General features: G+C 40.4%; 1 protein-coding gene across 3 annotated transcripts in view; it reads right to left on the bottom strand.

Annotated features, from left to right (window-relative positions):
- Tars3 (threonyl-tRNA synthetase 3) overlaps positions 1-19,633 on the bottom strand; it is a 56,436-nt gene that overhangs the window by 17,997 nt on the left and 18,806 nt on the right. For all 3 annotated transcript variants that reach the window (XM_021264741.2, XM_013075122.3, XM_004852666.4), the window contains 7 exons: positions 18,821-18,967; positions 17,324-17,422; positions 7,089-7,255; positions 6,401-6,563; positions 5,773-5,910; positions 1,320-1,397; positions 1,135-1,235 (listed from right to left, as the gene is read on the bottom strand). In XM_021264741.2, coding sequence (XP_021120400.2) covers positions 1,135-1,235; positions 1,320-1,397; positions 5,773-5,910; positions 6,401-6,563; positions 7,089-7,255; positions 17,324-17,422; positions 18,821-18,967 — 893 coding nt within the window. The remainder of the gene's footprint in view (positions 1-1,134; positions 1,236-1,319; positions 1,398-5,772; positions 5,911-6,400; positions 6,564-7,088; positions 7,256-17,323; positions 17,423-18,820; positions 18,968-19,633) is intronic.

Here is a 19,633-nt window from a genome sequence, read left to right as displayed (position 1 = left end):
GCATTACGCTAGGTGAAAAAGGCCCGTCTCTCAAAGCCACATACTGCATGAGTCCCTTCATATGACATTCTGGAAAAGGCCAAACTAGAGTGATGGAGAACATATAGATGGCTGCCAGGGTAAGGGCAGGAGGAGAATATGACTGTGAAAGAGCATCACAGGGTAGGTTACAGGAATGACACTGTCATAAATGTGGAGGCTACACTACTCTGCATGTTTTAAAATTCATCAAACTGGATATGTCACGTGTACACACGTGCACACAATTTTATTGTATGTCAAGAAAGGTTTTTAAAAGAAGTCACTTTTTCTGGCATATAATGACTATAAACTACATGAACTGCAAACACGCACTAATAAAATAAAAAATTAATAATTTTTAAAAAGAGGTCATTTGTAATGATGAAACTGCCTTTTCCCCTGGATTCTCTTGCAAGTGTCTCACAGAGCCTTTGCCAGCTCTTTGAGAAGTCTTCTCTCTCTGCCTCTGGACCATATCTTCATGGTACTTTGTTCAGATTTCTAATCCTATGCTTGCTTATGTTCCCTTCTCCACCAGACCACGACCGCAGGACACTCAAGTTGGTTTGAGTGTTCCCACAGGTTCATGTGAGGAAGCTTGGTCCTCACATCTACTGTGTGGCAGTGTTGAAAGGTGGTACATTTTTTTTCAGTGTGCTATACCCCTAGACCAACAGGTGGTGGATACCTTTATGAGGTAGGTCCTAGTGGGAAGTGACTAGTTCACTGGGGCATTAGCTTTAGAAGGGTACTTCTCACAGGACTGGGTTAGTTCTCAAGCCTACCTGATGCACTTGCTCCTTTATACATGTAGTCACTCCTAAATTTGCTACCATGTTGAGAAGCAGCCAGGAGGCGCTCCTCAGAGGTGGCGCCATGCTGTTTGGACTTGCCAGTCACCAGATCAGCCAAATAAACATCTTTTCTTTTATAAAGTACCCAGCCTCAATTATTTCGCCTTAGCAACAGAAAATTCTTAGATTACACATAGGTAAACAAATATACACTGAATAATAGCATATATTTTAGACAACCACTTAGTTTTGTATTGTTCATGCTCAGATGACAAATAACTAGGACAGTAGTACTATATTATTTATCATATTCACTCACCTAACATATGTGAGATTAAATCTAATAGGCAACTGAAAATCCAGCTGAATTGTAGCACACTGATGGTATCTGCCAATGGCATCCTTGATTTTTATATCAATCTGTAAATTAAATGATGTTTGCTTAGAAACACTTATATTTCTTTTAAATTTTACTCTTATTTTAAGTAGAGACAGTCTACTTACTTTAGGCCCATAAAATGCTCCATCTCCTGGGTTCATTTTCCATGGTTTTCCAAATTCTATCAAGCTATTTTGCAGTTGCTGTTTATTTTAAAAGAAGAGAACATTTAAAACTTCTACTTTATTGTATACTTTTATCTTTTTATCAGATAGCTCACAAAAGCAACTATAAGCCTTAATTACATTCGACATTAGTTCAATATAGCTCCCTCTGCCCTACACAGTTACAGCTTCTGTCTCCTGGTAGAGTTCTAAGATGGTGATTGTGTTTCCTTGTAAGTGGGGCCTCTCTGTACATGAGAAAGCAGGAGGGCCCTCACTTTGCTCCCTCTTCCATGCCGTGTGTGGGTGGGTAAGAAAGCCAAGTCAGTAGGTTTTGCCATTTCTCTCTTGCTCTTCCTCTACCTCTGTATATGCAGCTGGGGGAGGGACCCTCTATGATTTACATGGGTATTGAGAGAGGAGACCCACTTTGGTCTTTAGCCTAGCTATGACATGCTTTTAACACAGTTTGTGGTGAGATTCTCAATACTGAAGATAAGTGGATGTCCATGTGGGTATAAATAAAAGGGCTTCTGAATCCTCTTGGTGCTCCTGTGAACACAGGTTCCTTGGGAAGAACCTGGTTATTCCTAAGTCCTTGGCCAGAATATTATTAAAACATCACCCAAACTCTTGTCATCAGCTTTACATGCTGGTGCCTGGGAGAGGGCTCACTCTGGGGAATGAAGGCAGAGCTGCTGCTGGGGAGCTGCAGTGAGAAGACTTCTTGTGTCACGGCAGTTTTTTCAGGACCTCAGCCAGCATCTGGTCTGTCTCGGGTGTGTTGCTCATAGGCCTAACTTTACAGCAGAGGCTTCCTTTCTCCTTAGGACCAGAGACAGCCCCCTCCATACAGCCTTCACAGGCGTGGGAAGCCCCTGCTGATTCCACTCCTCTGAAGAAGGAATACCAGTACATGATCCCAGAGAAAACCAGGCCCTCCACGGCAGTCACTAAAAATGGACAGAATGTTGGGAGCTCCCAGAGTATGACCATTGATCCTGATTTGTCAACATCATTAGATTAAGAAGTGCCTAGCAGATTTACAAAGCATGCTTCTGGCTGTGTTTGGGTGGGTCACGGAGGCGGGACCTTGAGTACTATACAGTATATGGTCCCCGGCCCCTTCCTCTCTGGCACTGTTCTGCTCTGCTTCTCTGCGGCCACGAACTAAGCAGCTTTGCCCCATCACATCCTTCCCCCATGATGTCTATGCTTTGGAGCCAGCAGGCCATGTCCTGAATCTCTGAAACCATGGGCTACATAAAACCTTCTTCTTTACATTGTGGGCATCGGGTACTGTGTCTCAGTGATGGGAAAGCTGACTAAAAGCCAAAGAAGGACCAAGGTCTGGAGAAAAGCATAAAACAGAAGTCAGTGCTTCTCATGAGGCCTCTGGAGACACAGGAATAAGGCAGACTAATAGGAGCAGACAAGGCTAAGAAGCCCAGGCCAAGAAAGCTTTAGATTATACTTTATATAAAGCATGTTTCTTTCACATCATTTCAGAGACTTCTGAATACACAAGAAAAAACCCTCAAATGTTTATCCCACTGAGTCCCAGGTGAAAAGTGGTCAGTGTGAGAAATTCCCCTGAAGTGGCACCGGGCCCATCCCTATTGGTGCAGTCAGATCCCCAAGTGACTGTGGGCTTGGCTGCTAACCTATTCAGCCACATCAGTTAAAACAGAGCAAAAATGGTGAGACTTCTACCCCTTCTCCCCATGCCAGGCCCATTCCTGGTCCATCCCTTTTTCACCTTCCCATATCCCATCCATTTCCATGTGCCTGGTGTGGTGATAAGGATGATGACGATGACAACGCTAACACCTAACGTCCACTGGGCACTTATGCGAGCCTGACACTATGCCCAGTATCTTGTGTAAGCTATTTCATTCAAGCTCACTATAAACTTAGGCAGTAGGGGTTATCACTATGATGACCACCAGAACCACCATCACCACCATTTCATGCTGGATTCTGAAGCTTAGAGGTCTTCTATAATTCCACCCAAAGAGCTAAAGACTCGAGGGAGGTAAAACAGCTCTGAGCCAAGTTTTGCATCCTGTTTGCCTCCTCCTGCTTCCATGTGGCTGGCAGGTAAATCTAGTCAGTATCCTTCCCAGGGTAGAGACTGTCTCATTTGAGTTTCTTTCTCCATGCCGCAGACATGAAAGAATTTAGGACAGGCATGGGGGGTGGAGGAGAGGAGATCCTGTTCAGAACTCAGACCTAAGTGCTTCTATACAGCTCTCTACACCCTCTGTACTCTGAACAGCACAAAAGTAATGTTACACTATTAGTGCAGTGTTTGATTCTTTCTTATTTCTCCTGATTTGTGTGTTCAGCTCCTGTGAGTATTCCAGGAAGAGGTGGCCTGACAGGCAGGTAGGGGATCTGGCCACACCATCCTCATTTCTAATAAAACAGGAGATATATCATATCCTTTTCATATTTAATGAGAGAAAAAAAGCATACAATGAGCTCAATTTTACTTTTGCAAAGCTGCAATGTGATGCCTGAGTGTCCCAGACAGAGGGTGGGCACAGCAGGCTGGGCTTGTGGAGGGGACGCAGGCATCAGACGTGGCTCCACCCACAGCTCACAACCCTGGGACTCTGGAGTTAGACTACCAAGACTCATAGGCAACACTTTAAAACCAACCACACAAGTGAAAATCTGCTGCAAATAGAGGATTCTGTTAAAAACTTGAGCTATTTGTGATTAGGACTGAAAAAGACTATAAATGAATACCTGATATAAACTTCAGAGTGTGAAACAAATATAAGGTTATATGCATTGTAAATACGGTCTGTTTAAGGACTACTTTTCATTTTAATGATGTCATTTAAAGTTCTAAATTTTGATAGAATCTCATTTATCAATTTTTTTTCTTTTATACATCATGTTTTCTGTATCCTAGGTAGTTCTTGCCTACCCTGAATTCATAAACATTTTCCCTTATAATTTCTTCTTAAAGTTTTATACTTTTAGGCTTTCATATTTAGATTCATAGATCCCTTCAGGTTATTTTCATGTATGGGAATAAAGGGTTGAGGTTAATTTTTTATATACGGATACCAGGTGTTCTAGTGCCGTTTGCTGAAAACACTATCTCTTCCTCGGCTCTTGAATTGAGTTTATATTCTATAAAATGCTAATGTTAAATAATCTTTCAAAACTCAGTGGACCACATATGTGTGGTCCTATTTCTAGATTCTCTGTTTTATTCCAATGATCTATATGTCTTTCCTTACACCAACACTGCCTTGATTACTGTAGCTTTTGAAGAAGTCTTAAAATTAGGTACTAAACATCTTCCAACACTGTTTTTTTGTTGTTGTTGATGTTGTTTTAACTTTTCTAGGTCCTTTGTACTCCTACATAACTTTTAAATTTCAATATCCAATTCTTCATTTATAGCAAGTATACACAGACCTGAAGTTTTATACATACCTTGTGTTTTCTAATCCTGCTAAATTCAAGTACAAGTTCTAGGGGTTCCTAGAGATTTCTTAGTATTTTCCCTGTAGATGATCATTTCATCTACATACAAAGATTTTGCTTCTACCTTGTCAATCCTATCCTAGTTGTGTCATTTTATTGCCACAGTATTTTGGTTGGGCCTAGGTTTCAAAGTTTAATGGACAGATAAGGAGTAGGCACATCTGCCCTTGTTCCCCACCTTAAGGAGAAAGCATTATATCTTCTCCATTCATATAAGGCGTTCTCCCTGGAAGTATGGAGTACATGTCTTTAATCTGTTGAGAAGGTTCTGTTCTACTTCTAGTCTCCTGATAGCTTTTGCCATGAACAGCTGTAGAATTTAGTCCAATACTTTTTCTCCAACTAGTGACAGGATCATATGGCTTTTTCCTTTCCTCTGTTAAAATGATGACTTTTGGGGGTGGATCTTCCAATGCTAAACCAACACTGCCATCCCTATAACAAAAACACTTTCTACATCCTGCCAGATCTGACTGCTAATAGTTTGTTTTGCTAAACAAATTTCTATCTATGTTCATACTTTTTTCTTTATCCAGTTTTAGTATTAGCACAACGTTGAGTTCCTAAAATGAGGGGAGAAGTGTTCCTTCTTTTTTCTGCTTTAATTGTTTGTTATAATTTATCAGTTAAAATGTTTATGAGCCGGCTGTTGTCATATAGGTAGGTTTTCAAGCTAGGAATATACTTTCCTTAATAGGTGCTATTCAAATTTTATATTCCCTCCAGAGTTAGTTTCATTAATTTGTCTTCCAAGGTACTTCTTAGAAGTTGTCAAGTTTATTTCAAAAAAGATTTTTGTAATACGCTTTCTACATCCTTTTAAATTCTGTCAAATCTGTGGTAATGTCCCCTAGATCTTGATATCATAATTTCAAAAATGTAATGTAAGCCCCTTGCTTCCTCTCACCTTCTCAGCTTCATCCCACATCTCCATCTCTCCTAGAAATTTTTCAGGCCTTGTTGACAGGTTTAATTGAAAGGAGAAGCCAAAGGTTGAGTAAACAGACTGCAAAAACTGCAAGCACCCCTTTATTTCTTCTTCAATCTAAAAGTAGAACAAGTAAAATGCTCAGATAGAACCCTAAAATAAATGCACCTGTGGCATTTTTGAAAATAAAAAAAATTCTTTGTGTCAGATGGATATGAAACTTGATTTAGTAGAGTAAGAGTCGCTGTTTCAGTCATCCACCCCTCCCTTCCTTGTGCCTTTACCTTGTGTGCCCACATGCAGGCTGCTGAGGCTCCCAGCCATAGGGGGGGTGTGAAAAGCAGGCCAGGGCACTGCACCATGAAGAGGCCTGGCACACAGGAGGAGGGGTAGGAGGGCTGCCCCGGGGAGGTGACAGCCATGGTGCCTCCAGAGGAAATTACTGATCTACTGACTCAAATGAGAGACCTGCTGAATGCTGGAACTGAATGAAACCTCCGAGGCCAGACCAAACATCTTATTTCACAGCAACTCAGAAAGACTAAGGGATGTGTTCAGGGTAACAGTGAACCTGTGACAGTCAGGCTTTGCTTGTACTCTTGCCTACCTGCTCCACTGTGCAGAAGATGTGAGCATCATCCTGCTGGAAGCGCCTGACTCGGGTTAAGCCACTTAAAGTCCCTGACAGTTCGTTTCTATGAAGAACTCCAAAATCAGCAAATCTAATAGGCATCTCCCTCCAAGATCGTGGACGATGGGCAAACATTAGACTAGGAAAGATGCAGGAACACAACTTTTACATAGTAAAGAATGATTATATAAATATGAAGGAATTATAATTGTCTTAAGATTTGCAAACTCCTTATTCTTAGATCATAAAGTTAAAACATTTCTTCTATGAATTATAATGGGTGTTGTTGTTATTTATTATCATTATTATTCATCACTGAGGATCCAAGCCAGGGCCTTGCCCATGCTAAACACATATGTTCCCATTGAGCTACATCCCCAACCCTCTTTTAGGAATTATTGAACCTTATGTTCACATCACTACAGTACTCTAATAATAAACTCTGTTATCTCTTCCAGAAATGTTTTTACCTGTTTTTATCACCCACTGAATATTCACTTATGGTTTATAATTCATTTAAAGCCCTTTTCGTAGGATTAGTAGTAACCAGTCTTCAGATTAAAGAATCACTGAAGTCCAAAAAGTAAAATAATAACATTAAAATCTAATTGTGATCCAGTATGCTATGTCCTTATGGAGAATCTGCTTCACTTCTAATACTCACCAGTGTCCTGGACAATTCATGGGTTTGAGGGCAAAAGTGTCCTTTTCAATATCAAAGGTAAACATGTTCTCACTGTAATGCTGCCAGTGGCCTGAGGTTTCCCAGAGTTTACTGTTGTACATATTGGGAGACAGCACTTCTGTGAAGTTACGATTGTGATATTCCTCCTACAAGTAAAGGCACCAAACATTAAACCCTGCTAGGAAAGATCATGATTCTATGCAAAGTAACACTATGAGTACAGCAAATCTTTTAAAAACTCAGGATCATGTCATATTAATTCATGATTTACGTGTCTTCAGTTTTAGCTGTGGTAGTTTTTGGACCAGGAAAAAAGATTTGTACGTGCACAATAAAATATTCACTGGTGTTATTTTATTTTATATAATATATAAAGATTTTAGTACTTTAAAATTTTTTAATTAAGATATAATATACAAAGACATCCAAGAAGATGACAGAGTGGTAAGCAGTAACAAATCAACTTCTCTAAGATTAAGAATCTAGACATTGGAAAACAACTCAGGGAAGAAAAGAAGGAGGGAGGTGGATCCCCAGGACTCAGGAAGGATCTGAAGGGAAAATCTGAGCCCACAGAGAAAGTAAAGAGACAGACCACAAGGCAGAAAAAGGAACTTTCTCCTGACTCATGGTGTGAGAGGGAGAATCAAATCTATAAAGACAGAGTGAGGGTGGGAGACTCCAGAGGCCTCCAGGGAGAAATGCACCAGTGGAATGACAGCTGGTGAGTGACTCCAGTCTCAGAGACTGCTGTGTCCCCTGGAACCTGGGACTCAGAGCAGCCATGGGTTGATAAGTCAGGGCCCACAGTGACTGGGTGAGGGACAACTGTGGGGGACATCCAGGGTCAGGGAGCCAGGATCAGGCCAGCAAGAGACACCCAGAGTGTTGCAGGATGAGTGACTCAGACCCCAGCCCCATGACCAGAGGACAGGATCAGCCAGCCTAAACTGCTGTGGATTTGAAAGTACTAGAACTGGCACCCTGTCCTAACACAGCCTTGCTGAGATCATCCAGCACAGATCTGGGTGCTGGCTGACTCCTTTGTCTCCCAGCAACAGCAGTCACACCCTGAATTGGACACTGCCACAAAACTGTAGCCCCTACAAGATGATAATCACAGGCTTGAAATCACAGGAAAAAATATTTTTTTCTTTGCTTTTTTTATTGTTTTTTCATGGACACTGGTTTTTTGGTTTTGTTTTTGTTTTTTCCTTCTTTCTTTCCCTCCTGTCTTCTTCGCCAGTTTCCCAAGGTTTGGATAATATTTATTCCTTTGTCCTTCAGCTTTGGGTCTAAACTTTTTTTTTTTCTTTTTAAGATAGGGTCTCCCTCTGTAGCTCAGACTGGCCTTGAACTCACTCTGTAGCCCAGGCTAACCCTGAACTCACAGTGATCCTCCTGCCTCAGCCTCCTGAGAGCTGGGATTACAGGTGTGTACCACTATGCACAACTCTAAACTCTTTCTCTTATTTCTCTATTTTTTCCTCTTATCCCTTTTAAATTTTCTCCCCTTATGGTCAAAATGCTCTACTGATGTGATATTTACTGTACATACTTTTCTGATTTGCCTTATTGTTATATAACTATAAATCTTATTATATGGTTGAAGGGGGCAAATTAATAGTTATCACAGTTTGTCATTTTCTAGTCTGTGCTTGATGCTAATGTTATTACTGATTGTACTTTTAGCCAAGGTGACATACTTGTTGTGATCAACTGATCTTCCTAGTATGCCAATACCTAAGTTGCCTGAGGGTCATAAATAGTGCTATAGTCTGGTACCAAGGAACAGAGTGTTAGGCCAAACAGGCAGCAACCTTTTATCCCAAATAAATTGAAGAGGCAGGATATTGGGACAGACTCAAAAGTCAAAAGCCAACTACACCTAGAAGGCATCTCTGAAAAGTAGTCATTTCAGGGCCGGGGATTTAGCGCAGTGGTTCCGTCGCCTGCCTAGCAAGCGCAAGGATCTGCGTTCAATCCCTGGTACCAAAAAAAAAAACCAAAAAAAACAAAAGTAGTCATTTCATAAAGAGGTCTACACACTAGTAAAAAAGCTAACTACCATAAGCAATTTACAAGCCTCAATGCAGAAAACAAACAAACAAGAAACAGAAAATGAGAAAACATGGAAGGAAAACGCAACCCACAACCCTCGACTCACCCAAGGCAAATGAAGGGGGTCTTGAGGTGGAAGAAATAAAAATACTCCCAGCTGAATTTTATGAAATGGTGGCAGCAGAAGTAACAAAATAGATCAATAAAAATAGATCAATAAGTCTCTTGACAAAAACAAAACAGATAATCATAATGAAAGAAATGATTAGTGGACCTAGAGTAGACACAGATTTAAAAAAAAAAAAAAAGAGGAGCTTAGGAAAGACATGGAAACCATGAATTCTCAACACAGAAAAGATTCAGATTCCATACTCAAATAGAGTACATGTATTTCCAGACTCAAACAGAAATCCAGTGGATTAAAAATTTCACTGAAAGTATATAGAGCAGAGTCAGATGTAGAAGACAGGGTTGTGGTAGTCCATCATCAAATGTAAGACCTCTTAAAAATAGCAAGGGACAACAAAAAAATCAATCCAACAGCTACTAGACAATGCAAAGAAGACTAATATAGTATTAATTGGAATCAATGAAGAATTAGAAGATGCACAAAAAGCATAAAAAATTGTTCACAGAAGTTAATAGCAGAAAATTTTCCAAGCATGGAAAAAGAACTCCATATACAGATAAGTGAGGCATATAGAGCTCCAAATAGTAATCATCAGCAAAAAAACCCAAAAAACAACAACAACAACAACAACAACAAAACACCAAGGCATGTAATAGTCAAGATTCCAGAAATTCAACCTAAGAACAGAATATCAAAAGGTGTTAAGGGAGAAGAAACAAATCACCTATAAAGGAAAACTCATCAGAATCACAGCAGACTTCTCAACACAAACCTTTAAGTCAAGGAGAGCTTGGAGTGAAGTATTTCAAGCCTTAAAAGAAAACAACTTCCAACCCAGATTGATGTACCCTGCAAAATCTTCTCTCAAAATTTATGGAGAAATAAGATACTTCCACGAAAAAAAAACCTGAAGAAATTCATGACCACCAAACCAGCACTCCAAAAACTTCTAAAGGATATTTTAGAAAAAGACAATGAAAACAACTATTCCAAGAATTCCAATAGAATGAATCCACCAGGCAAGGCAAGCAATTAAACAGAAAGGAAAGAAAGGGAACCAACCTCAGGAAAATAATATAACAAAGATAAGTCAATACATTTATCAGTTATAACCATCAATGTGAATGGTCTCAATTCACCAATCAGAAACAGACTGGAGAAGGGATCAAGAAACAATATCCAACAATATGCTGCATACAATTTCAAAAAGAAATTCATAGTCTGAAAGTCAAAGGATGAAAAACAATATTCCATGTGATAAGAACCCAGAAAAAAGCAGGGGTATCTATTCCATTTGCAGACAAAGTGGATTTCAAGTCAAGACTGATCAGAAGAGACAAAGGTCACTACACACTTGCTAAGTGAACAATCCAAGAGGAAGGGATAACAAGTATAAATATTTAAGCACCAAATACCACCACACCCAACTATATAAAACAAACATTAATGAATATGAAAAATCAGATAAGCACTACTACAATTGTAATAGGGGACCTCAATACCTCACTGTCACAAATAGACAGATCACCTGGACAGAAAATGAACAGAGGGGCTGGGAATTTAGATCAGTGGTTCAGGCGCCTGCCTCACATGCACAAGGCCCTGAGTTTGATCCCCAGTACTAAAAAAGAAAAGAAAAGAAAGAAAATGAACAAAGAAATACCAGAGATGAATTAAACCTTTCAACAAATGGACTTAGTAGATATCTACTGAGTGTTCCATTCAACAACAACAGACTACACATTCTTCTCAGCAGCACGTGGAACTTTCTCCAAAATAGACCACATACTAGCTTACAGAACATACTTAAGTAAATGCAAAGGAAATTAAATTATCCCATGCATATTATCAGATCATAGTGCAATGAAATTGGAAATTAATGGCAAAAGAAACCACAAAAACTACATAAACAGATGGAAATTAAATAACACTCTCCTAAACAATCAATGGGTCACAGATGAAATGAAAGAAGAAATGAGGCAGATTCTACAATTGAACAATAATGCCAATATGTCATACCAGAATTTACAGGACACAATGGAAGCAGTTCTGTGAAGAAAATTTATAGTGGTCAATTCCCACATCAGAAAAACAGAGAAAGCACAAATAAACAATTTAATGTTGAACATCAAAGTTTGAAAAAGAGGATCAAGTTAAACCCAAAGCATGCATGAGGGAGGAAATTATAAAGATCAGAGAAGAAATTAATGCAACTGAGACTAAGAAAACAATACAAAGAATCAATGAATTGAAGAGTTGGTCCTTTAAAGATTAAATAAAATAGACAAACCCTTGGCTACCCTTATCAAAAAAGGAAAGAAAAGGGTGAAATCACAACAGATCCTGCAGAAACCCAGATCATCAATACCTACTTTGAGAACCTGTACTCTAATAAGACAGAAAATTCAGAAGAAATGGACAGATTCCTAGGTAGATATGAATTACCAAAAGTGAATCAATAATTTTTTTAAAATTCTAAATAATCCAGTATTAGTGAAACTGAAGAAGAAAAAAAAAACTACCAACAAAGAAAAGCCCAGGTCCTGATGGATTCACTGCTGAATGCTATAAGAAATTTAGAGAAGACCTAATGCCACTACTTCTCAAACTCTAATGAAACTGAAAGGGAAGCAATACTCTCAACTTATTCCTGCAAGGCAAGCATTACCCTGTGTGGTAATTAATTGATTGTCAACTTGAGTGGAGAAGGCCCAGTTGAATTGAGTTAGCATGGTTCTGGGCATGGAAGACCCACTTTAAGGAGGATTGTTGTTGGAATGTATAAATGGAGAACCAGAGGGAAGGATTTCAGCTGATTTTCCTCGGAGGAGCTTCAGGGTTTCTCTTTGGTAGAGCTCTGGTCTTCCCCTTCAACTTGGGTGATCCCTTGGCTTTCGGCGAAGATTCTTCAGTTTCCAGCACCAGCCTTTCAGCCTGCCGGTGCAGACTACTAGGTTCTACTGCAATGACCAAGTAGGATTCATCCCAGGGATGCAGGAATGGCTCAACATATGCAAATCAATAAATGTAATACACCACATTAACAGAACCAAGGACAAAACCACATGATCATCTCAATAGATGCAGAAAAGACATTCGACAAAGTCCAACACCCATTCATGATAAAAACCCTACAGAAAATTAGAATAGGTCTTTATCTCAATCTGATAAAAGCCATCTATGACAAACCAACAGCCAACATCATACTAAACGGTCAAAAACTGAAAGCTTTCACTCTACCATGAGGAAGAAGACAAGGACGTCCACTGTCACCACTCCTGTTCAATATAGTTCTGAAAACACTGGGCAGAGCAATTAGACAAGAGAAAGAATAAAAGGTATATGGATAGGAAAGGAAGAAGTTAATTTACCATTATTTGCTGATGATATGATACTCTATGAGAAGATCCCAAAAACGTCACCAAAAGACTCACAGAATCAATAACCAAATTTGGCAGTGTAGCAGGGTACAAGGTCAACAGTCAAAAATCATTAGCATTTCCTGTACACAAATAACAAACTCACTGAGAGAGGAATTAGGGAAACCGCACCTTTCACAACAGCATCAAGAAAAATTAAATACTTAGGAATCAATCTAACGAAGGAAGTGAAAGACTTATACAATGAAAACTATAGCTCTCTGAAAAAAGGAGATTATTGAAGAGGATATCAGAAGATGGAAAGATATCCCCTGTTCTTGGATAGGCAGAACCAATATAGTGAAAATGGCAGTACTTCCAAAATTGTTATACAGATTTAATACAATCTCAATCAAAATACTAACAGCATACCTAAGAGAACAAGAGAAAACAATCCTCAAATTCATAGGGAACCAGAAGAGACCTTGTGAGACCAAAGCGACTCCATTTTGCTAAAATCCATTATTCCCCTAGTCTCTATTGTCCTCACAAATTAATGGTTAAAATGTGCTTGCTCTGGGACAAAAGACACAATCTGTAACGAAGCAAAGTTCCTAAGTTAATTACTCAACCATCTGTTTGCCCAGGAAATGAACGTTCCGGGTCCACTATCTATAGAACAATCTGTCAATGTGCTGACCATCAGTACGTGACAGTCAACCACTAACCTTTGTCCCTCTTTTCCCCCATAAAACCTACATGTAACCGGCCCTCAAACCCCCGATGGGCCTAGCCAATCAGAAATATACACTTCATGCTTGCAAAATGCCAACCAATCATGTAACTGCTAAGTGAAAAATCTCCAAACCTTGCTGTAACCACAATAAAAACCCCGCTAATTTGAAATTCGGGGCTCTCAATTCTGATCCACTGCATCGGTGACGGTTGGGAGCCCCTGCTCGAGCTTGAATAAATGGCCCTCGTGTGCTTACATCGGAATCGGCTTCCTGGTGGTCTTTGGGACTTCGCGATCTGGGCACAACAACCTAGAATAGCAATAGCAATTTTGGGCAACAAGGGCAAGACAGGGGGCACCACAATCCTTGATTTGAAGCTATACTACAAAACTACTGTGATAAGAACAGCATGGTACTGGCAAAAAACAGACCCAAGGATTAGTGGAACGGAGTAGAAGATGCAGAGACAACTCTTAGCACATTTAGCTACCTTATCTTTGACAAAGGGGCCAAACACCTTAACTAGACTCATACTAGCAACTCTGCAGGGAGCTCCCAGGCCTTTGACCTTGGACCGTGCTACATCTTGATCCTCTTTGTTCTGTGGCTTTGATCTTAGGCTGAGCAGCTACTAGATTCTCCAGCTCTCCAGCAAGCAGACAGCCACTGAGGATTCTTCCACTTCTGCTCCCACACACAACTACTATGGACTCTCCTGCTTCTGACCCTGGAAGCTGATCTAATAAATCCCCTTGCATAATTATACATATATTTTCTATCGATTCTGTTCCTCTAGAGAACCCTAACTAATACAGAAAAGAAGGAAGCTCTGATTTTTCAGCTGAAGCCTCATGTCTACCCATAGAAGCCAGGGGTGGGACAGTTCCACCTAATTATTTCTTTTCCTCATATTCTTACACAATGAGCAATAGTGGCTGAACTCACAATGTAGATTTTAGGAAAGTAAACTGAAAATAACCACATGATGACACAATAGTGGATGAGACTGTGTGAGGACACAAAGGTCATCATCCAAGGGAGGGACAGAAATATGTGCTGAGAGGCACAAGGGATGCCTGTGCTGGCTCTTCTGCATTTGCCACTGTGCATGCTGCCCCAGTCTGACTCCGGCTTACTTCTGTGATGGTGACTTCTGTGCTGGTTTGATTGCACCAGGGGTGCCCAGATAAACACTATTTCTGGGTACCCTGTAAGTGAGCATCATTCAATCTGTTGAGTCCCTGAATAGAGCAAAAAGATATAGACGTAAGCTCACCCAAAGTTCAGTAGAAGTGGAATCTTAGCCTAGAGCTTTGGAACTTCCCTCTTGTTGGGAAGAACATGCCCACTCTGGCCTCCTGCGTGACTTTCCGCAGAAATGCAGCTCTAGTTCTGAGAAAAATGGTCCCACCGAGCAGATGGCTTCTGCATAGGCCACTGTGCTCAGCACCACATCCCCCACCACCACTCTGGCCACAACTCAACGCACCAGTCGTTGGCACCAAGCCAGAGGCTGTTGATACCAGGCTGCCCCATAGCCCAGGAGGCAGTCGGGCACTGCTGGGGATCTACCCCATATATATACCTTCCCCTGTTTGGTGACTAAGAAGACCAACCGAACCCTGTCTCACGTTTCTGCTAATGGAAGAAGGCAAAATGAAAGATAATAGGACACAGGGAGATAGAGCTTTTGCAAACAGGAAGGAGACCAAGAGACAGAGGGTGGGGGGAAGGAAGGGAGGGGAAGGAGAAGTAAAAAGAATTAAGATGTACATGTATCAACTCCCTACCATGAATGCAAACATGCACTCATACAAATAAAAACTTAAAAAGAAAGTGTGTTATTCAGTAACAGAACACATTAGAAGAGCAGAATTGACTTTCCTTCAATCATCTGGGGCTGAAGAGACACGGACCCATCAGCATGTCAATTGGAAACCCCAGAGGGTCACCTCCTGGGAACAGGGATAAAAGAGAATTTGGCTGATTCTCATTAAAATGGAAGCCCAGCCTAACCCAGCTCAATCTCTGATCAGAATAATGATCAATCTTCAATCCTGGCAGAGCTAAAAGCTCCAATGGGAGAAAACATCATTAGAGCCTCTACAGTTATTTTCATATAATAAAAAAATTGCTAGATGTAAATGAAAACAAGAGAAAAAACAGCTGAAGTCCCTGGACATTTTTTAATGCATGGAAAGACCAATTTCTTCAAGTAAGTTATCTGGAAATTCAAAATCCTCAGCCTTGTCTGTATCTGCTACATATTCTCATTCCATGCCTCAAAGACCCACTCCTTCCCGACCAATGCCCTTACCTTAGCATTAGAGACCACTGGGGCTGTGTATTTAAATGCCTTTACATCTGCAACCCACACAATCAGGCCTTGAGCCTGATCATCAGCCATGTCTGTCTTGCATCTATAAAAGATAAGAAAGCCCTTTAAGGCCACCACAAAGACTTTCTGTTTATTCTGTACCCACTCCACCACGAACCTTGAGAGTTCCAGGTGCCAGGGGCTGTGTTGATCTTCCAGCAAAGACAGCACATCTAAAGCAGCAGCTGTGATTGGTCATCACCACCTGCCCAAATCTCTAACAATTTTCAGTGACACTTCAAGTCTCACTTCTCTGCCCTCTGTTTTATTACTGCCTCATACTGCCCAACCCCTAAAGCATACAGCAGGTGACAGGCCACAGGGCCAGCGTCAGGCTCCAGGGCACAGTACAATAAGAGAATACTGGGAAACAAGATGAGGAAAGCAAATACAAGAAGCAGCACATTCCATGTACCCTTTTCTCAGAAACCTGAAGAAAGTGCTTTCTCAAGTGAGAGGTGTGAATAAAGGAAGAGAAAAACAGGGATCAGGAAAGAAGGGACTCAGAACAGGAGTGACATGAATGAGTAGCCAGAATGAGGATGAAAAGAGGTCCTAAGATATCCGTTCACAAGAATCTTAGTATCAAGTTAGTTCTGGAGTGAAAGGACCAAATCAGGAAAAAAAAAACACTTACTGAGCAAACACACAAACCATTGCAGAATATGCTACAATGAGTTTAAGTTTTTGAGAGACTGTCTGAGGATAAGTTAGTGACAGGCACATAGAAATCCAAAATTTTAGGGACCAGTCATGTGTTGTTTAATGACAGGGATACATTCTGTGAACTGTTTCATTAGGCTATTTCACTGTCATCACAGCATGCAGTTACACAAACTAAGTTGACCAAAACAAAATCATCTTATGGGACCATAAGATTGCCTGGCAATATAATCTAATGAGAACACCATAATATATGCAATCTGTCACTGGCTGAAACATCATTATGTGGTCATCACTGTAACTATCAGCTACAGGAAAGGCCAAGATGGAAATGTAATCCTAGTAATGTACATAGATCACCTCTGAACAGTGTCTGTATAGTTCTAATTATGCAAACACTAATGATTTTCCAATCTATAAACTTACACTACAGGTAAGTATTTTACACAGTTGTTTTTCTGCTCTTCTCTGAAGCTGCCAAATCACCTGGGAGTCTTTCCACAGACAAAAGAGGAGGACCAGCGGCCCCGGCGCCACCTTGCAAGAAGCCCTGCTTCACAGCTGAGCATCTTGTGCCAAAGACATTTTTTCTTTTCTTCTGTCTCACCAGGAGATCCACACCTTCTCTAAGGCTTCTCTCTATATTTTACATACTCTAGATCTAATTTATATAGATGCTAGGTACAATATATAAAATCTAAAAATGCATTTAGGGAAAGAAATTATTTCCATGTTTATATTGGAAAGTACAAATTGATATTTTATTTTTAGGTTCAAAATTCTTTTTACATTACTACAATAAAATCATTGGAAATCACCATTTAACTATGAGAGAAAATCATAAAACACAATTGAATAAGAACAAAGTATTTTAAAAATTCACTTACTCGTATGAAATTCGTCAGTGTATTATAAATGAAGGCTCCTCTAGGAAGAAAAAAACAACTTCCAGGACTCAGATCATGGAAAAAGAAAAGCTCCTGTTCCTAGATTGAAACGAAAATACATTTCAAATTTCACCTTTTGTTACTTACTATTTCTCACCCACACAATACACTAGGATAAAACAAGTCATACTCAGTTACCTTCCCATCTTCTAACAGGCAGGCTTTTCCAAGCCCCTCAGTACTTATCCCTAACTGCATGTGACACAGCATGTAAAATTACAATTCATATTTATGATTACTTAGCAATGAACTTGATTTTTCTGGAGTCTGTTATTATTGACCATTAGTTTTCTTATGTGGCACTCAGGACATGGATTTCATGTCAAGACAACATGGCAAAAACTCAGAAGGGTTCACTCCTTCAAGTATTGATGATCATTCTTGTCGGGAGCAATGCTACATAATTTTAGGGAAACATCATTTGATTAGGCCTAGTTCTCCTGCCTACAGGCCAGCTATGGCATTTTGAGACAGGATTCCACCTTGGCCTACAGTCACAACTGAGACCTCAATGATCCCATGATGCTGTGATGCTCCAGGGCAAGACCACACCTGCAGGAGACACCCTGTGAGAACCAAATCTTCATCTGCATAGTTCCTCATTGATCTAGGGATTCCGCCACTCCCCAGTTATCTGTTATTTGTTTCTCCCTTTGTACTGAATAAAAGGTGTGGCAAGCTCAGGGCCTTTCATCTTTGCTGCCCAGAGCAGCACTGATCAGGCCCACAGCTCAGCTTCTCCAAGTCTCATTTTTCTGCCTTTCCTGTATAAGAAGTTAATTCGCCTTGTGCTGCCAAGGCTCGCAGGAGACCAGGACTCACTGCAGAGGTCCTAGTAACGTCCTCTTCCCTGTTCCCTACACCTTCTCCTGGCTGTCACCCACTGAGATTCTGCCTAGCACTGGGCACCACCACCCAGTGTCCGTCCTCACAGCAACCCTGCAGGCCACCCTGTAAGGTACAGCGGGGCGGGGCGTTCCTTAAGTGGGTATGGGCCCATCATAGATCGGAGTGGTCAGGACCAAGACTGAGATCAAAAACCCAACAAAACCTGTTTTCAAGTCTCATTCTTTCTACACACTGCCTTGCCTCCCAAGTGTACACAATTTTTAAAAAAACAATTTTATTTTTATACCATGATAAGAGAAGGGAGCAATTTTTAAAATCTTATACAAAATATAGGAAGGAGAGTGGTTAGAAGAATTTAAGGCATTAGCATGAAAGAACTCAACAGCAGGCAATGACTACCAGCAAAAAATAAGACAGGAGAAAAGAAAAATTTTTTTTTTAGTACAAGGGATCAAACTCAGATCCTTGAGCTTGCAAAGCAGGCAGCGGAAGAAAAATTATTTTAAAAAGTTAGTTTTATGAGACATAATCATAAGGCAATAGAAAGGCATGCTTGTGTCTCGGTAGTAATGAGGACGTGAGGCATACTTTCCCAATTTTCCTGTGATCTCGGTTCTTGGCTTCCTCTCGGAACTTTTCCCAGGTTTTCATCATTTTGTTATTAGGAAAGGATATCCCATAGATCCTCTGCAATGTTTCCATTTCAGGACTGCCCTCCCAATATGTTGAGGAATTCTAAACATCAAAAAAGATTTTAATCAACATATCAAACATCTGGTTACATGTAAAACCCCTGTTAACTACATACACAATTTTCCACTGCAACATCCATATTGCTAACTTACAGAAGACTTTCTGTACTGCTGGGAAGAATCTGAAATTGATTCTAATTAAACCTTGCCAGCCCAAATCACACTACAAATCAGTAAATTATATAGAGTCTGCTGTAGATTCCAGGAACGAAAGTGAGAGGGATGGACAGGGAATGCTGAACAGCAACTCACCCAGAGGGGAGTAGAAGAGGCAGGATGCCAGGAAAGGGAAGACGGGCCTCACTGGCTTATGGCTCAGTGTGAAGGACGTAAGAGGTAAAGCTGTCATGTGGCCCCACATTCTGTTTGTGAGAAAACTAAGGCCAAAAGAGGCAAAGACTGCAAAGTTAGCAATACACCTCTCAATTGCCAAAGCAGTGTTTTCTCTACTACACCATCACATTCATTCCCTTTGTTTTTTTTTTCCTACAAGACATTATTCTTACTGTAGACTAATGTTTTTCCTCACATTAGACAATCCAAGAAAACCAGAGGACAGCTGTCTCTTGGTTTCTGTAGGGGATTAGTTCCACACTTCCCAAGGATACCAAAATATGTGGATGCCCAAGACCCTCACATTAAATGGCAC

The sequence above is a fragment of the Heterocephalus glaber genome, unplaced genomic scaffold (genome assembly GCF_053883595.1).
Source record: "Heterocephalus glaber isolate CG9 unplaced genomic scaffold, H.glaber_assembly_v1.0 deba00001531, whole genome shotgun sequence".
Taxonomy (NCBI): Eukaryota; Metazoa; Chordata; class Mammalia; order Rodentia; family Bathyergidae; genus Heterocephalus; species Heterocephalus glaber.
The sequence above is the reverse complement of the archived record's forward strand: the minus strand, read 5'-3'. Positions and strand labels throughout refer to the sequence as shown.